Below are 14,087 nucleotides of genomic sequence, written 5' to 3'. Positions count from 1 at the left end.
GCTTTAATCGATAGAGTGTGTTTTTCTAATTCCAACGACACCTTACTTGTTTTAATCGGTTCTGTATAACCAAAGATATTCCAGCTCAAACACCGTGAAATTCAAAAAACTGATTTGAAAGTTGCGTGGCGAAAAAAATTGAGAAGTGTACTACCCACGTGACAAAATTGTTGAAGCGTGGCCGCTCTCATTCAGAAAGGCGAGAGGCAGTGTTTTCAGCGAAAAACGAGAGAACAAAAAAAACGCAAAAAAGCACAAAAAAAACGCAGGTTTCGCTTTTACGAATGAATCAGTCACGTGACTAGTACGTTCCTATGTCACAATCACGGAGCTCGTAGTAAAAAAAAGATAGCGCTAGAGATCACTGTTTGAGGACGAATATCTCCGCCTATACTGGACCAATTTTAATAAGCAAAGTATTTTTGGAATCAATAAAACGGTCGCTTTATGAATTTACCATAAAAAATAAAAGTGACGTGGGGTGTGTTTAGGCCCTTTAAACAATTAACAACGGTCTACAGGAGTCGTGAGGATACGGTTTTATAATTCTAAAAATGTTCTTTGTTTACTAACAAATGGGATGAGATATAGGAAAAAAACGGTGTCCCATATTCCCCCACTCTACTATATTACATTATCCCACTGTAGGTCCTACCGGGTACAAGTCACAGCATTGATTTTATTCTAAACAAAACCGTCATTACGGAAATGAAAAAATAACTGCGGTAATATACGTTCATGACAACCGGTAAACGGGAAAATCAGCTCCATTTGCAGTGGCATTGATTACGAAAAGCAGCGTTTTGACTGTACGGACTTATCTGTTACACCAGCTTCGAAAAAAGATGTATTATTTTGCTGTATTTGGTTTAGTAATTTTACTCTCCGCTGAGACGTATTCAAACGGTGTGCCTGCTTTTCGTATTCAACTAAACGGAGACGAAAAAAACATGATTGTAAATGCTATAAACCAAGCAAGGAGAAATGTTACCAGTGCAAGCAACATGCATAAGCTAGTTTGGGACGAATCGCTAGCGAACCAGTCATTTGCCCAGGCTCACTATTGTCCATATATGCACTTAAACACCCAAGGTTTCGGCGGGGCATATGTGACTAGACTCGATAAAAACGGGACTGTAGCTCGGTTAAGTGCTACTCTATCTGCTACTACAGCTATGGTAAAATTCACGTATGTGTTCCGAAATAATACGTGCTTGGGCGCACTCGCTCTTTGTGAGTTATACAAGCAATTGGTAAAAGGAGAGTCCACAAAAGTTGGGTGCGCTGTTTTAGAATGCCGTCCTGCAGTTACTCGAAGCGCCTTATGTCTCTTGACTCCGAACCAGAATAAAACAATTCGACCGTATAGTTTTGGTCCTAAATGCTCAATGTGTTCTGCCAACTATTCTGGCTGCGAAAATGGTCTCTGTGTTGTTCAAACACCCCAAATTATGATGAATTCTACAAGTACCCCTAATTCCACCCAAATGATGATGACCCCACATAAGTACCGACACCCGACACCCCCAGCCATGATCACACGACCAAGAAATTCTTCGATGGCTTACACCCAAACAAGTGTACCGTATTTAACCACTAGTTCTGTCGCTATACCATCGCTGTATTTGCCCCTTGCTTTAGCACCTCTTATGCTTCTATCAGTTATAAATGCTTGCTTTTAAATCGGAACTGTACCCTACATTTTCTGCTTTAATATATACATATATATATGTCTGATGCAAACTGTATAATCAAAGTATTCGTGTGACTTATTTATTCATTTCTATATTATGATTAACAAGAGATAAATTTGATCAATGGTATTTTAAATCTAAACATTTATTTTGAATTTCATAAATATTTTTTTTGATTTGGTTTTGGTCAAAAGTTTATAGGATATAAAAATTTAGAATTAAAAGATTTTAACAAAATAATAAGTACAAGAACAACTGTTTAACAAACAGTGCCTGGCTGTACTAACATTCATTCATTCAGTCATTTAACGTACCCAAAAAGAAAAATTGTTCGTTGGCGATCTAATGTATCTACGTGCTCAATAAGCCAGTTAAATGAATGAAATTAATAAATGAATAAATGAAATTTATTTTGTCTCTTCGGTCACGATTACGAAGAACAAGAGAGTTGACAAAAGCGAAAAGACGGGTAGTAAAGGTAAAACAACAGTCGTTATATAACACGCTAATTGATAAAAAAATGAAATAATGTTTGAATAAAAAGCGCGACCATTACCCCTAGTTTGTGTTTTCAATTGCTGTTGTTTTTATTGAAGTAGAAAAATTACGCATTTAGAACGTTGTGAATCAGAACGAAATATTTTATAGAGTAGGCCTATTCACGTCATTGAGGAAAGAGGTCACTAGTTTACGAAAACACATTCATGTTAGAACCTAACTGCAACAACAGTATCATTTGCAGTTGTATTGGTTACAAAAAAAACAGCGTTTTAACTGTACGGACATATCTGTTATCAGCTAAGAAAATATGTATTTTAGTGGATTGGCTTTAGTACTTCTACTGTCCGCTGAGGCGTATTCTATAACTCAAGTGTTATTCGCACTGGACAAATTACGGATTGTTAGTTCGTTAAACAGAGCTAGAGAAGGGCCAATAAATGCTAGTAATATGCACAAACTGGCATGGGACGACGCTCTGGAGAAACGGGCCATTAAATTGGTTGATAATTGCTTTTATTCGCACTCTGATATAAATGGTCTTGGAAGCGCTTTTCTTACCAATTTCCCTAACAACGCCGGAGGGGGATCTGTAGTGGCAAAAATGCTGATACAAAGTTTCACCATGAATGAGTACAAGTACGTGTACGAAAATAATACGTGTTCTGGTAATGTTTCTAAATGCAATACCTACAAGCAATTGTTAAAAGGAGAGTCTACAAAAGTTGGGTGCGGAATTGCTCTGTGTAAGTCTAATTCAAAACGAAGCGCTCTATGTCTCTTGTCGCCGAACCAGAATAAAACAATTCGACCATTTACTTCTGGTCCTAAATGCTCTATGTGTACCGGAAACTATTCTGGCTGCGAAAATCGTTTCTGTGTTATTCCAACACCCCAAATTATGATGAATTCTACAAGTACCTCTAACTCTACAACTACACAACGTATGAGAACCAGACCGATGACCCCTAATTCTACCCAAATGATGATGACCCCACATAAGTACCGAAACTCGACACCCCCAACCATGATCACACGACCAAGAAATTCTTCGATGGCTTACACCCAAACAAGTGTACTGTATTCAACCACTAGTTCTGTCGCTATACCATCGCTGTATTTGCCCCTTGCTTTAGCACCTCTTCTGCTTCTACCAGTTATAAATGCTTGCTTTTAAACCGGAAATTGTACATTTTCTGCTTTAACATATAGTAGGGTGGGAAAGATAGGACATTTTTAACACGTAATATCCAAATACCCGATAGTTTTAAACAGTCAACAACGATCTATGGGGGCTGTGCTGGTACGGTTTTATAATTCTTAAAATGTTCTTTGTTTACTGCCGAATGGGACGAGAAAATAGAATGAAAAGGTGTCCCATCTCCCCCACCCTACTATATGACTTATTTAAACTGTATATATGTCAATTTTTGCGTTTATTTTATTTAATCGCTACTATATGTGATAAATAAATAAAGTGTCTCAAACACTAAGTTAAAATTTATTCAAATCTTTGTATTTCGGTTTATCTCAAATAGAATTTTACATCCGAATTGGTCACAGCCAGAAAAAATGACCGTAAAATATTAGGTCGCAGCTCTAATGACGTCACATGTTTTGCGTCACAAAACTACTCAAGCATATTTGTGAGCAGCAAATTAAAAAACCGTCGCCCGTTTTAAACACATAGAATAACTAATGTATCAGCAAAAAATCACAAAAACAAATTCCTAAATTTGGTAAAAATTATCATATAGCGCTTACAATAAGGCTATATTTGACATTTTTACAGTTTACAGTTACCGTAGAATTAAAATAAATACGCAATTTCTTAATTACCTGCGATTTGTAACAGAAAATAGAGCAACAGCCCCGTTAAGATAGCACCAGGTTTTGTCATTGCTGTAAATTCACACACTATATTAAACTGAAAATTTTAGGTTAAATACTGTGACTATATAGCTATTTTCAACATCTAAAACTGCTCTTTTCTGTACTGTAAAGTCGCTTTATTTGAGCTGCAAGTAAAAAGGCTTGAAAAAAGCCTAAAATGTTGTTTTGTACGCTCTAGTTTTGCCAGACTACTGGTACAGCGCTGTTAATTCTTTAAATTGTGACTAAAAACAGCCGAGTGCGTTTACTTTTGCGCTTAAGCCCTAAAGCAAGTAGTTTTGGGCGGTTTTGAAAAGCGTTTTTTAACGTGCATGCAAAACAACGCTGTTCTATACTGTTGCGCCTTAAGCAAGGACTTTATTTTGTAGTTGCATTCTACATCTTTTAATTCGACTGTTTCGATTGCTAAAGGTTTATATGTACATTCGGAAATTCCAAGGAAGTTATTTAAAATCAATTCAGTCTTGAAAAAGTTTGCAGACTGGCAAACAAAAAGCAAATCAACACGTTCAAAATTTTGAAAATAAATATGCGTTTGTTAAAGCATTATGACATCACAATGCGATTGTAGAATCATAATTCGTTTGCATTTTTAAATGTCACACTGTTTTTTAAACGTAACGTCTCGGAACGGCTTCAGCCCTAGGCAGAAACTGTTTACCAAGCTCTTTTTACCTTAAATTAGTCATTCGGAAATTCCGTAGCCAAACCTGATTCGCTGGTAAATACACATAGATACAAAACACGCGTTAAAGGCGACCAATAGTATTTAGAATTTAGAAAATTAAATATGAACGTATTTTGATTTTTATTATAGTGCATTTTAAACCTTATGAACGCATGTTATAACATGCCTATACTTGAACATTTATGGCTACATGTTATTGCATACAACATGTTATAACATGCCTAATGTTTAAGCATACATATATATTTAAACTAGCTATTTTGTAGCCCATTGTAGACGTTTTAAAACCGTGTATTCAATTTAATATCGTCGTGAACGTTGTTTTTTACACAGAGAATCCAACAAAGGCAACAACCTTTTACTTGTAGTTTTAATATGACAAAATACAAAGTATTTTTGAAGTGACTATATAACTACTGTCTTTCGTTTAACTTAGCCATAATGTATAGTACTGTATGGTAGGATGGGATACTACGTTGTACCTAAATCCCCATATTTTCTGGTCGTGTTTTAAGCAGTTAACCACGGTCTTTTAGAGCAGCAAGCTACAGTATATAATTTCGTAATTACTTTAATGTTTACTACTAAATGAAACAAGAAAAAGAAAAAAAAATGTTCTATTATTACTTTTGCTGTATGAAACAGTTTCGAATTTGTAATTTGTGTCTGTTTCTTTTCTTCGTAGTACGATACTAATTTGAAACGATATCTAGAAAATAAATATTACGTTTTAAAAATAATAAATACTACAAAAGATAAATACTACAAATATTAGAAATATTATAACTTGTTGATGTATGGCGAAAAGGGCATATAGTAGAGTGGGGGAAGATGGGACACATTTAGCACATAATATCCAAATATCCTGATCGTGTTTTAAACAATTATCAACGTTCTTTAGGAGTCGTGAGCATACTGTTTAATAATTCTTTAAATGTTCTTTGTTTACTACCAAATGTGACGAGAAAATAGAATGAAAAGGTGTCCCATCTTACCCTACCCTACAATAATATAGTAGAATGGCGTACGATGAGACATATGTTAAGAATATTTACAGGTTTATGTAACTGTGACCCCACGACTCTAAAAGATCAGGAAATATGGGAAGTTATGTGCTAACGGTATTCTATCTTATACCCCACAGTACTGTAGATGTTAAAAATCGGATTATCGTAAGAAAAAACATTACAAAATGGTTAAGATATGGAAATTCGTGATTGGTTTTGGGATAGCTGCTATACTTTTGGGGATTTGCGGTCCAATAACATATAAAGTTCTATCGCATGATACAGCAATATACCAAAAAGGGAACGGGACTTTAAAAGTGAAAGTAACAAAAGATGGGTTAAATTTCAGTGAGTGTTTTTCTTGTTCATGCATATATATATATATATATAGTAGGGTGAGGGAAGATGGGACACCTTTTCATTCTATTGTCTCGTCCCATTTAGTACTAAACAAAGAAAAGTCAAAGAATTACAAAACTGTATCCCTATGACTCCCATAGACCGTTGTTAATTGTTTAAAACGTGATCAGGATATTTGGATATTAAGTGGTAAAGGTGTCCCATCTTCCCCACCCTTCTATACAACACCGTATTGATAATTGTATAGGCTGGAAAACAGCCACATAATATCCATTCGCGAGGCTGGAAAACAGCAGTCGTTATGACACAGGTGTTCTGTTTCATATACACCTCGTGCCTGCTTGCGATTTTACCATGTTTTCAGTTCAATTGGTGATTGCTTTTTCTGTATGCCTGAAAATTTAGACAACCAATTAATTACCACTGGGTTTGAGCATTTAGGTGTCTTGCTCAAGGACACATACGTCCATAACGGTAGCAGCGACGAGCCTTGAACTCGAACAATTTGAGTTAAAAGCCGGCGCGCTAACCACTGTGATGCTATATGATCTCGGATTTGTATTTTAAAAATGATGTTATTTTTTAATTTTTTTTGCATTATGTAGTGAAAGACGTTGGTGTGTCTTGGGCAATGAAAAGAGTCAGGGATATTAAATTGCCCGACGTTTCTGATTCAGCAAGTGTCATCCTGGTATCAGTCAAATACACTTTATCTGGGTAATTTTTATATTACTTAGCGGTACGCTATTTTTCTAAGATAATAAAACATATTGACAGAAACAAATGATCTTAAGTGACAGTTACACCCTACGAACAATATGATGTTAAACTATTTTAATTATATAAATTTTATGATTGTTTTATGATTGTTTTATGATTGTAACTTGTTTATCCTCGCGTAGTGGGGAAACGACAGTCGTTATAACACAGGTGTTCTGTTTAAAACACCCCGTGTCCGCGTACGAGTTACCACGTATGTAACTTTATGTGTGGGCGTTTTTTTATGTACGGCTGATAATCCAATAGTGATCACTGCTGGGTTGGAGCAATTGCCGTGTCTTGCCCAAGGACACATATGCCCATAAAGGTAGCAGTGACGAGCCTTGAACCCATTATCTCTTGCTTAAATGCATCAGGCATTCTAGGAGACAAGATGTCGATTAATTTAACTTCTAATACAATGTTTTTTTCTTCAACAGAATTGAAATAAATAGTTTTGGAGCGGGACAAAGTGAAATTACCAACAGAGCACCAAGAACTATTCGTCTACACTTGATAAAAGCCTTTTTACATTTAAACGGAAACTGGAGATACAAATAGTAAATTTTAAATCCAAATCAATTTTTAAACAAATATTTTTTAACCGTTATATTCTAAATAACTTTAATGAAGTCCAACCAATATTGTGCCAATTACTTTACAGAGACACTGAGTACTTTACCTTTAGGCAAAATATGTAGTAGGGTGGGAGAAGATGGGACACCTTTTCATTCTATTTTTTTGTCTCATTTGGTAGCGAACAAAGAACATTCAATAAATTATAAAACCATATCCTCACGACTCCCATAGACCGTTGTTAATTGTTTAAAACACGAACATGTCATTTGGATATTATGTGCTAAAGGTGTTTCGTCCCCTCGACCCTATTATACAGTAGGATGGGGGAAGATGGGACACTTTTTAACTCTATTTTCTCGTCCCATTTATTAGTAAACAAAAAACATTCAAAGAATTATGAAACTATGTCCTTATGACTCTCATGGACTGCTGTTAATTGTTTAAAACACGATCAAGATATTTGGATATTATGTGTTAAAGGTGTCCCATCTCCCCCACCCTACTGTATATTGCTTTATGCAATTCGTTGGACTTTATTTTTGTCTCTTACGTATTTCGAGCACCAGAACCGTTATATTATGAGTTTGGTAAACCTGTTTTTGTTACAGTGGATTTATAAGCCACAGTGGGACATTTAATGCGAATGCAAATGGTATTTCCGTATACTTAGGAATTGCTCTGGGAATGGACAGATCGGAAAAACCAACGGTTAAAGACAAACTATGTTTTCCCTTTTTTCAACAACAAAAAATTTCACCTATAATCCAGTAGTAGTTTTTCTGGCACGTGGTTGGCACGCCTGCCTTTAACCTATAGGTTACGGGTTCAAGGTTCGTCGCTGCTACCATTGTAGGCCTATGTGTCCTTGGGCAAGACACTTAACTGCATTTACTTCAACCCAGTGGTCACTAATGGGTTGTCTAAGTTGTCAGCCATACAGAAAAACACTAATACCCACAAAGTTACATTCGTGCATAAAGTGTATGAAACCGATCACCCCTATGGCTCTTTAAAGAGCGTTGTGAATTCTTCAAAACACGATCAAAAAAACATGGGATATTATGTGCTGTTATATTATTCATTTACCCCACATTAACATACTTCACATTCTAGGTTAACGTTGGACATTGCAGTGCAAACATTAATAGCCTTACGGTTAGAGTACAAGCTGGCTGGCTCACGTGGTTTTACAATCTCATCCTCAAGGTGGTAAATAGTAGCGTCCGACAGAGCGCAGTAAAACGGGTACAATTACAGAAATACAATAAAAAATTGTGGAATTTTGAGTATGCTTAAGGTATATAAAATGTGTTTTTAGATTTGCCCCGCCATAAATACTGCTATAAACGACCAAGCTCAAAGTTTTTTTTTCGGAACTAAACGGTAAGTAAAAGTTGTAAAACAAAATGCAAATAGCAATAAACTTCTTCGTTTCTTTCAACTTAACGATATAGTCATCCACAAAATTATATTCGTGGTAGGGCCCAAGAGGGCACGAGGTGTTATAACGTGTTATAACGAATGTCATTGCCCTGCCACTCAAGTATAAACAAGTTACATACATGGTAACTCGTAAGCAGGCACGAGGTGTTTGAAACAGAACACCCGTGTTATAAAGACTGTCGTTGCCCCAACCCCGCAAGAATAAATACGTTTCATTCATTTAATTATAACTTAAAAACAGGCACGAGGTGTATTAAACAAAACTTCCGTGTTATAATGACTGACGTTGCCATTTTCTAACACAAGTTGTTTACTCGCAGTTGAAATTCCTGTTTGGAGCAACATAATAGCAGTGGTATCTCTAGCTCAGGCACCTGTTGTGAATTCTAACTCGATCCAGATACTTGCTAAGGGCCGATGTTTCCCGAAAAACAAGCCAGATATAAAGTAAGGAACTGGTGCTACGAAAACGTAACCAACAAAAATCAAGTCCAACCACTAGTAGTAATAGAGAAATATATTTCGCCTAAATGGCATCGTCAGTCTCTTATTCAAATTGACAAATGTTTGACTTTATTTAAATAATATAAATTTCAAAAAATATCAATCGCTATTTACCCTTTTGCTCGCAGATTTCCACAAGTTTCGTATAAAATACTGTAGAGTAAGATGGATACCGTTAGAACACAATATCCCATATTTTCTGATCATATTTCCAAATAAAACGATAAATACCGTTAAAACAAAGAAAATCTTACCCCAACCTACTATATTAATTTTACATACAAGTAACATACATGGTAACTCGTAAGCTGGCACGAGGTGTTAAACCCGTGTGATAACGACTGTCGTTTTCCGGCCACGCGAGGATAAAGAAGTTACATTCATTCATTCATACTATCCCGCGCCGTGGCATAGTGGTGCCAGAGGTAACGCGCCTGCCAGAGGTAACACGCTGCTACCATTGTGGGCGTATGTGTCTTTGGGCAAGACACTTAACGGCAATTGCTCCAACCCAGAGGTCACTAATGGGTTGTCCAAATTATCAGCCATGCATAAAATAAAAAAAATCAGAAAAAATAATCACCTACAAAGTAACATACACGGTAACTCGTAAGCTGACACGAGGCGTTAACCCGTGTGATAACGACTGTCGTTTTCCAGCCACGCGAGGATAAAGTAAGTTACATTCATTTATTTATTTTATTTTTTTAAGGTATCCTTTTTCATCTTCTGCGATATCAATTGCGACTGGCACAGATCAAATGACTGACGTCGTGATTGGCGATTTTTTCCTTCGAAGTTTCGTCCATTCGTTATGGCTTGAAAAGGGACTAGACATATGGGTCACAAACGACATGGTAAATATATAGTAGCGTGGGGAAAATGGGACACCTTTAGCCCATAATATCCAAATATCATGATCGTGTTTTGAACATTTAACAACGGTCTATGGGAGTCGTGAGGGTATACTTTTATAATTCTTTTAATGTTTTTCGTTTACTACCAAATGGAACGAGAAAATGGAAAGAAAAGGTGTCTCATCTTCTCCCACCCTGCTATATATGCAAAAATTCAAATATAATTTATGATGGAAAATGCTTTTTATGTTTTGGGTTTTGTTTTCTAGCGCCGTAGCATAGTGGTTATTTATTGCGCGCCTGACTCTAACCTATAAAAATATAAGTTATAGTAAGGTGGGGAAAGATGGGACACGTTTTCATTCTACTTCCTCGTCTCATTTGGTAGTAAACAAAGAACATTTAAAGAATTATAAAACCGTATCCTCACGGCTCCTATGGACCGTTGTTAATTGTTTAAAGCACGATCCGTATTTTTTGCATATTATGTGCTAAATATGTCCCGTCCCCCACCCTACTATACATTCATTCGTTCTTTTTTATCTAGCTTCCAGAGAAGTACCATCGTATGGTTGTAGAGACACTTAGCACGTTTATTTCTGGATCAACAATCTATAAAGGGAGGTACGTAATGGGTTCGAGGCTAGTCGCTGCTGCCATTGTGGCCGTATGTGTCTTTGGGCCGTATGTGTCACTCAACCGTTTGGGCCGTATGTGTCACTTTGGTCTGTATGTGTCACTGTGTCTTTGGGTCGTATGTGTCACCTATTTGTGGCCGTATGTGTCACTTATTTGTGGCCGTATGTGTCACTTAACAACAATTATTCCAATCCAGCGGACCAGTATTGTTTTTTTTACAAATTTTCAGTCGCATAGAAAAACACCTCTAAAGTAACCAGAATGACATAACTTGTAAGCGGTAGAGGTGCATGCAACATAACAGCCGTGTTATAACAACGGTCATTACCACAGGAGGAAAAATAAGTTACATGCATGGTAACTCGTAAGCGGGCACGAGGTGTATAACACAGAACACCCGTGTTTTAACGACTGTCGTTGCCCGGTCACACGATTTAAATAGGTTATAATACTGTGGGGTAAGATGAGATACTGTTATCACCTAAAACCATATAGCTATGTCCCATCTTACCCCACCCTACTATATATTATTTCTGTATGGATAAAAATGGGTCCTTATCTCAGCGGTAATAAGGTGCTTTATATTAAGTTTAATACATTTTTATTTAGTTTTCGTATACTATTCGCAGGCCTATCAAGTTTCGAGTAAACGTGACTAAATCGCCGGACATTCAAATTGGTGCGGGAATTATTACAGGGGCAGTTCAAATGGACTTGTTAACATATGTAGTTTTACCAGACCAAACGCAATTGTTGGGCATGAGCTTGCAAGGGGTAATGATCTGTTTATGTCGTATAGTGTACTATATAGTAGGATTGGGGAGACGGGACACCTTTAGCACATAATATCCAAATATTCTGATCGTGTTTTAACCAATAAACAACTGTATATGGGAGTCGTGAGGATACAGTTTTATAATTCTTTGAAAGTTCTTTGTTTACTACAAAATGGGATGAGGAAATCGAATGAAAAGGTGTCCCATCTTACCCCAATCTAATATATTTTTTCTAATCGCATTGTATTTCACAGGCTGCCGTTGTATCTGGAACAGTTTCAATAGACAATTCTAAGTTTACTGCTCGCGTAACAAGAATATCCGCTAGTATTATGTCCACAAAAATCTCTCTTCTTGGGAAAGTTGTGATCAGCGTTTTAAACAGTATGATACCAAGTTTGTCCCGCTCCTATGCAATTCCAGCTATTAACAGTAAGCTATGGTATTGTGGGGTAAATGGGATACTGTTAGCACCTATATAGTAGGGTGGGGGAAGTGAGACACATGTTCATTTTATTTTTTCGTTCAATTTGGTAGTACAAGAACATTTAAAGAATTATGAAACTGTATCCACACGACTCCCATAGACCGTTGTTAATTGTTTAAAACACGATCAGGATATTTGGATATTATGTGCTAAAGGTGTCCAGTCTCCCCCACTCTAATATATTACAGTGAAGTAAGATAGTTCATATTTTATTCTCTTTTCTCGTCCATTTGGTATTAAACAAGAAATATTTACAGAATTATATAACCGTAGCCCTAGGACTTAATAAGATGAGAATTGATTAAAACGTGCCTAGGAAATATTATATACAGTAGGGTGGTGGAAGACGGGACACCTTTAGCACATAATATCTAAATATCCTGGTCGTGTTTTAAACAATTAAAAACAGTCTATAGGAGTCGTGAGTATGCGGTTTTATAATTCTTTGAATGTTTTTTGTTTACTACCAAATGTGACAAAAAAATAAAATGAATAGGTGTCCTATCTCTCCCAACCCTACTATATAGTAGAATGGGGGGGACCTTTAGCACATAATGTCCAAATATCCTGATCATGTTTTAAACAATTAACAACTGTCTATGGAGTTCGTGAGGATACGGTTTTACCTATTTATTTTTACACTACTCTTCTGTATTGCCTTTATTTAAATATTTTTTTATTTAAATGGTAAATTTTTTTTGCAGATAAATTGCGGCACGGTTACCCATTACCAACTTTCACAGCCTTTTCATATCAAACACCCAGGTTGCATATCATTAAGGTATAGATTTCATTCAATAATTTATTTATCCTCGCATGGCGGGGTAATGACAGTCGTTATAACACGAGTGTTTTGTTTCATACACCTCGTGCCTTGTTTTTAGTTTTGAATGAATGAATGTAACTTATTTATCCTTGCATGGCGGGGTAACGACAGCCGTTATAACACGGATGTTCTGTTTCATACACCTCGTGTCAGCTTACGAGTTACCATGTAGGTAACTTCGTAGGTGATTGTTGTTTTCGAGACATTTTAGTATTATTTTTTTATGTATGGCTGGCAATTTTGACAGCCCATAAGTGACCACTGGGTTGAAGCAACAATAATTTTTTGACTCAACATTTATGCCATTTCTTTGTCAAACAGGGTGCCTTGGTGGGAAGTTGCGACTGGAAAATTAAATCCTAAAATTGTATAAGCTATACTTGTATTGTGATTCAGCTTTTTTGGCAAGAATTTTTCTAACCGATGTTTTGACGACCTTAATTGAATAAATGAATGTAACTTGCTCAAAAAATTTTCCCCTTTTTTTTTTCCGTCCCCCCCCCCCCCGGGGTTTTTTTTTTTTTTTTTTTGTTCCCCCCCCCCGATTTCGCTGCCGCGTGCGGAACTCGGTAATGGGTTTGCATACGACTTCGCAAGCGAATTCACATGCCGGATACTGTGTATAGCCACCTTAAAGCGGGTGTTCTGTTTCATACACCTCGTGCCTGCTTACGTGTGTTTCCAAATATGTTATTTTGTGGGTGATTGTTGTTTTCTGAATGATGGCTGACAATACAGAATATAGACAGCCCATTAGTGACCACTAGGCTGGAGAAATTTCCGTTAAGTATCTCTTCAAAGAAAAGATACACCCAAAATGGTAGCAGCGACGAGCCTTCGAGCCCATTGGGTTAAAGGAAGGCAGGCTAACCAACCGTGCTACGACCATTACGCTAAGTATTACGTCTTGGCGCCTGCCAATATAACGTCGAAACATAAGTTATTAAAATTCTTGCCAAAACAGCTGATTCACAATACAAATAATATATAGTAGGGTGGGGGGAAATGGGACAACTTTTCGTTTAGTTTTCTCTTTTCATTTGGTAGTAAACAAAGAACATTTAATGAATTATAAAA

At 36.6% G+C, this 14,087-nt stretch overlaps 4 protein-coding genes across 4 annotated transcripts in view; 3 read left to right on the top strand and 1 right to left on the bottom strand.

The window, feature by feature from the left end:
* The window catches only part of LOC113475735, a 6,381-nt gene extending 2,188 nt beyond the window's left edge, over positions 1–4,193 (bottom strand). Inside the window, exon 1 of the mRNA XM_026840413.1 lies at positions 4,032–4,193. Within this exon, the coding sequence (XP_026696214.1) occupies positions 4,032–4,092 (61 nt within the window). The 5' untranslated portion in view covers positions 4,093–4,193. The remainder of the gene's footprint in view (positions 1–4,031) is intronic.
* LOC108950987 (GLIPR1-like protein 1) lies at positions 827–3,137 on the top strand. The gene has a single exon (XM_018817300.2). It carries the CDS (start codon positions 846–848, stop codon positions 1,680–1,682), a length of 837 nt encoding a protein of 278 aa, XP_018672845.1. The 5' UTR covers positions 827–845; the 3' UTR covers positions 1,683–3,137.
* On the top strand, positions 1,492–3,403 carry LOC100180791 (GLIPR1-like protein 1). Its single transcript, XM_002128378.4, has one exon. The coding sequence runs from the start codon at positions 2,503–2,505 to the stop codon at positions 3,367–3,369; it is 867 nt and encodes a 288-aa protein (XP_002128414.1). The 5' UTR covers positions 1,492–2,502; the 3' UTR covers positions 3,370–3,403.
* A 1,772-nt stretch (positions 4,194–5,965) lies between the features above and the next one.
* On the top strand, positions 5,966–13,373 carry LOC113475736 (lipopolysaccharide-binding protein-like). The gene is made up of 8 exons (XM_026840414.1): positions 5,966–6,128; positions 9,242–9,368; positions 10,138–10,282; positions 10,830–10,906; positions 11,551–11,695; positions 11,952–12,129; positions 12,889–12,965; positions 13,332–13,373. Exons 1-8 carry the CDS (start codon positions 5,966–5,968, stop codon positions 13,371–13,373), a joined length of 954 nt encoding a protein of 317 aa, XP_026696215.1.
* Positions 13,374–14,087: the final 714 nt, after the last annotated feature.

Source organism: Ciona intestinalis, unplaced genomic scaffold (genome assembly GCF_000224145.3).
Source record: "Ciona intestinalis unplaced genomic scaffold, KH HT001246.1, whole genome shotgun sequence".
NCBI lineage: Eukaryota > Metazoa > Chordata > Ascidiacea > Phlebobranchia > Cionidae > Ciona > Ciona intestinalis.
The sequence above is the reverse complement of the archived record's forward strand: the minus strand, read 5'-3'. Positions and strand labels throughout refer to the sequence as shown.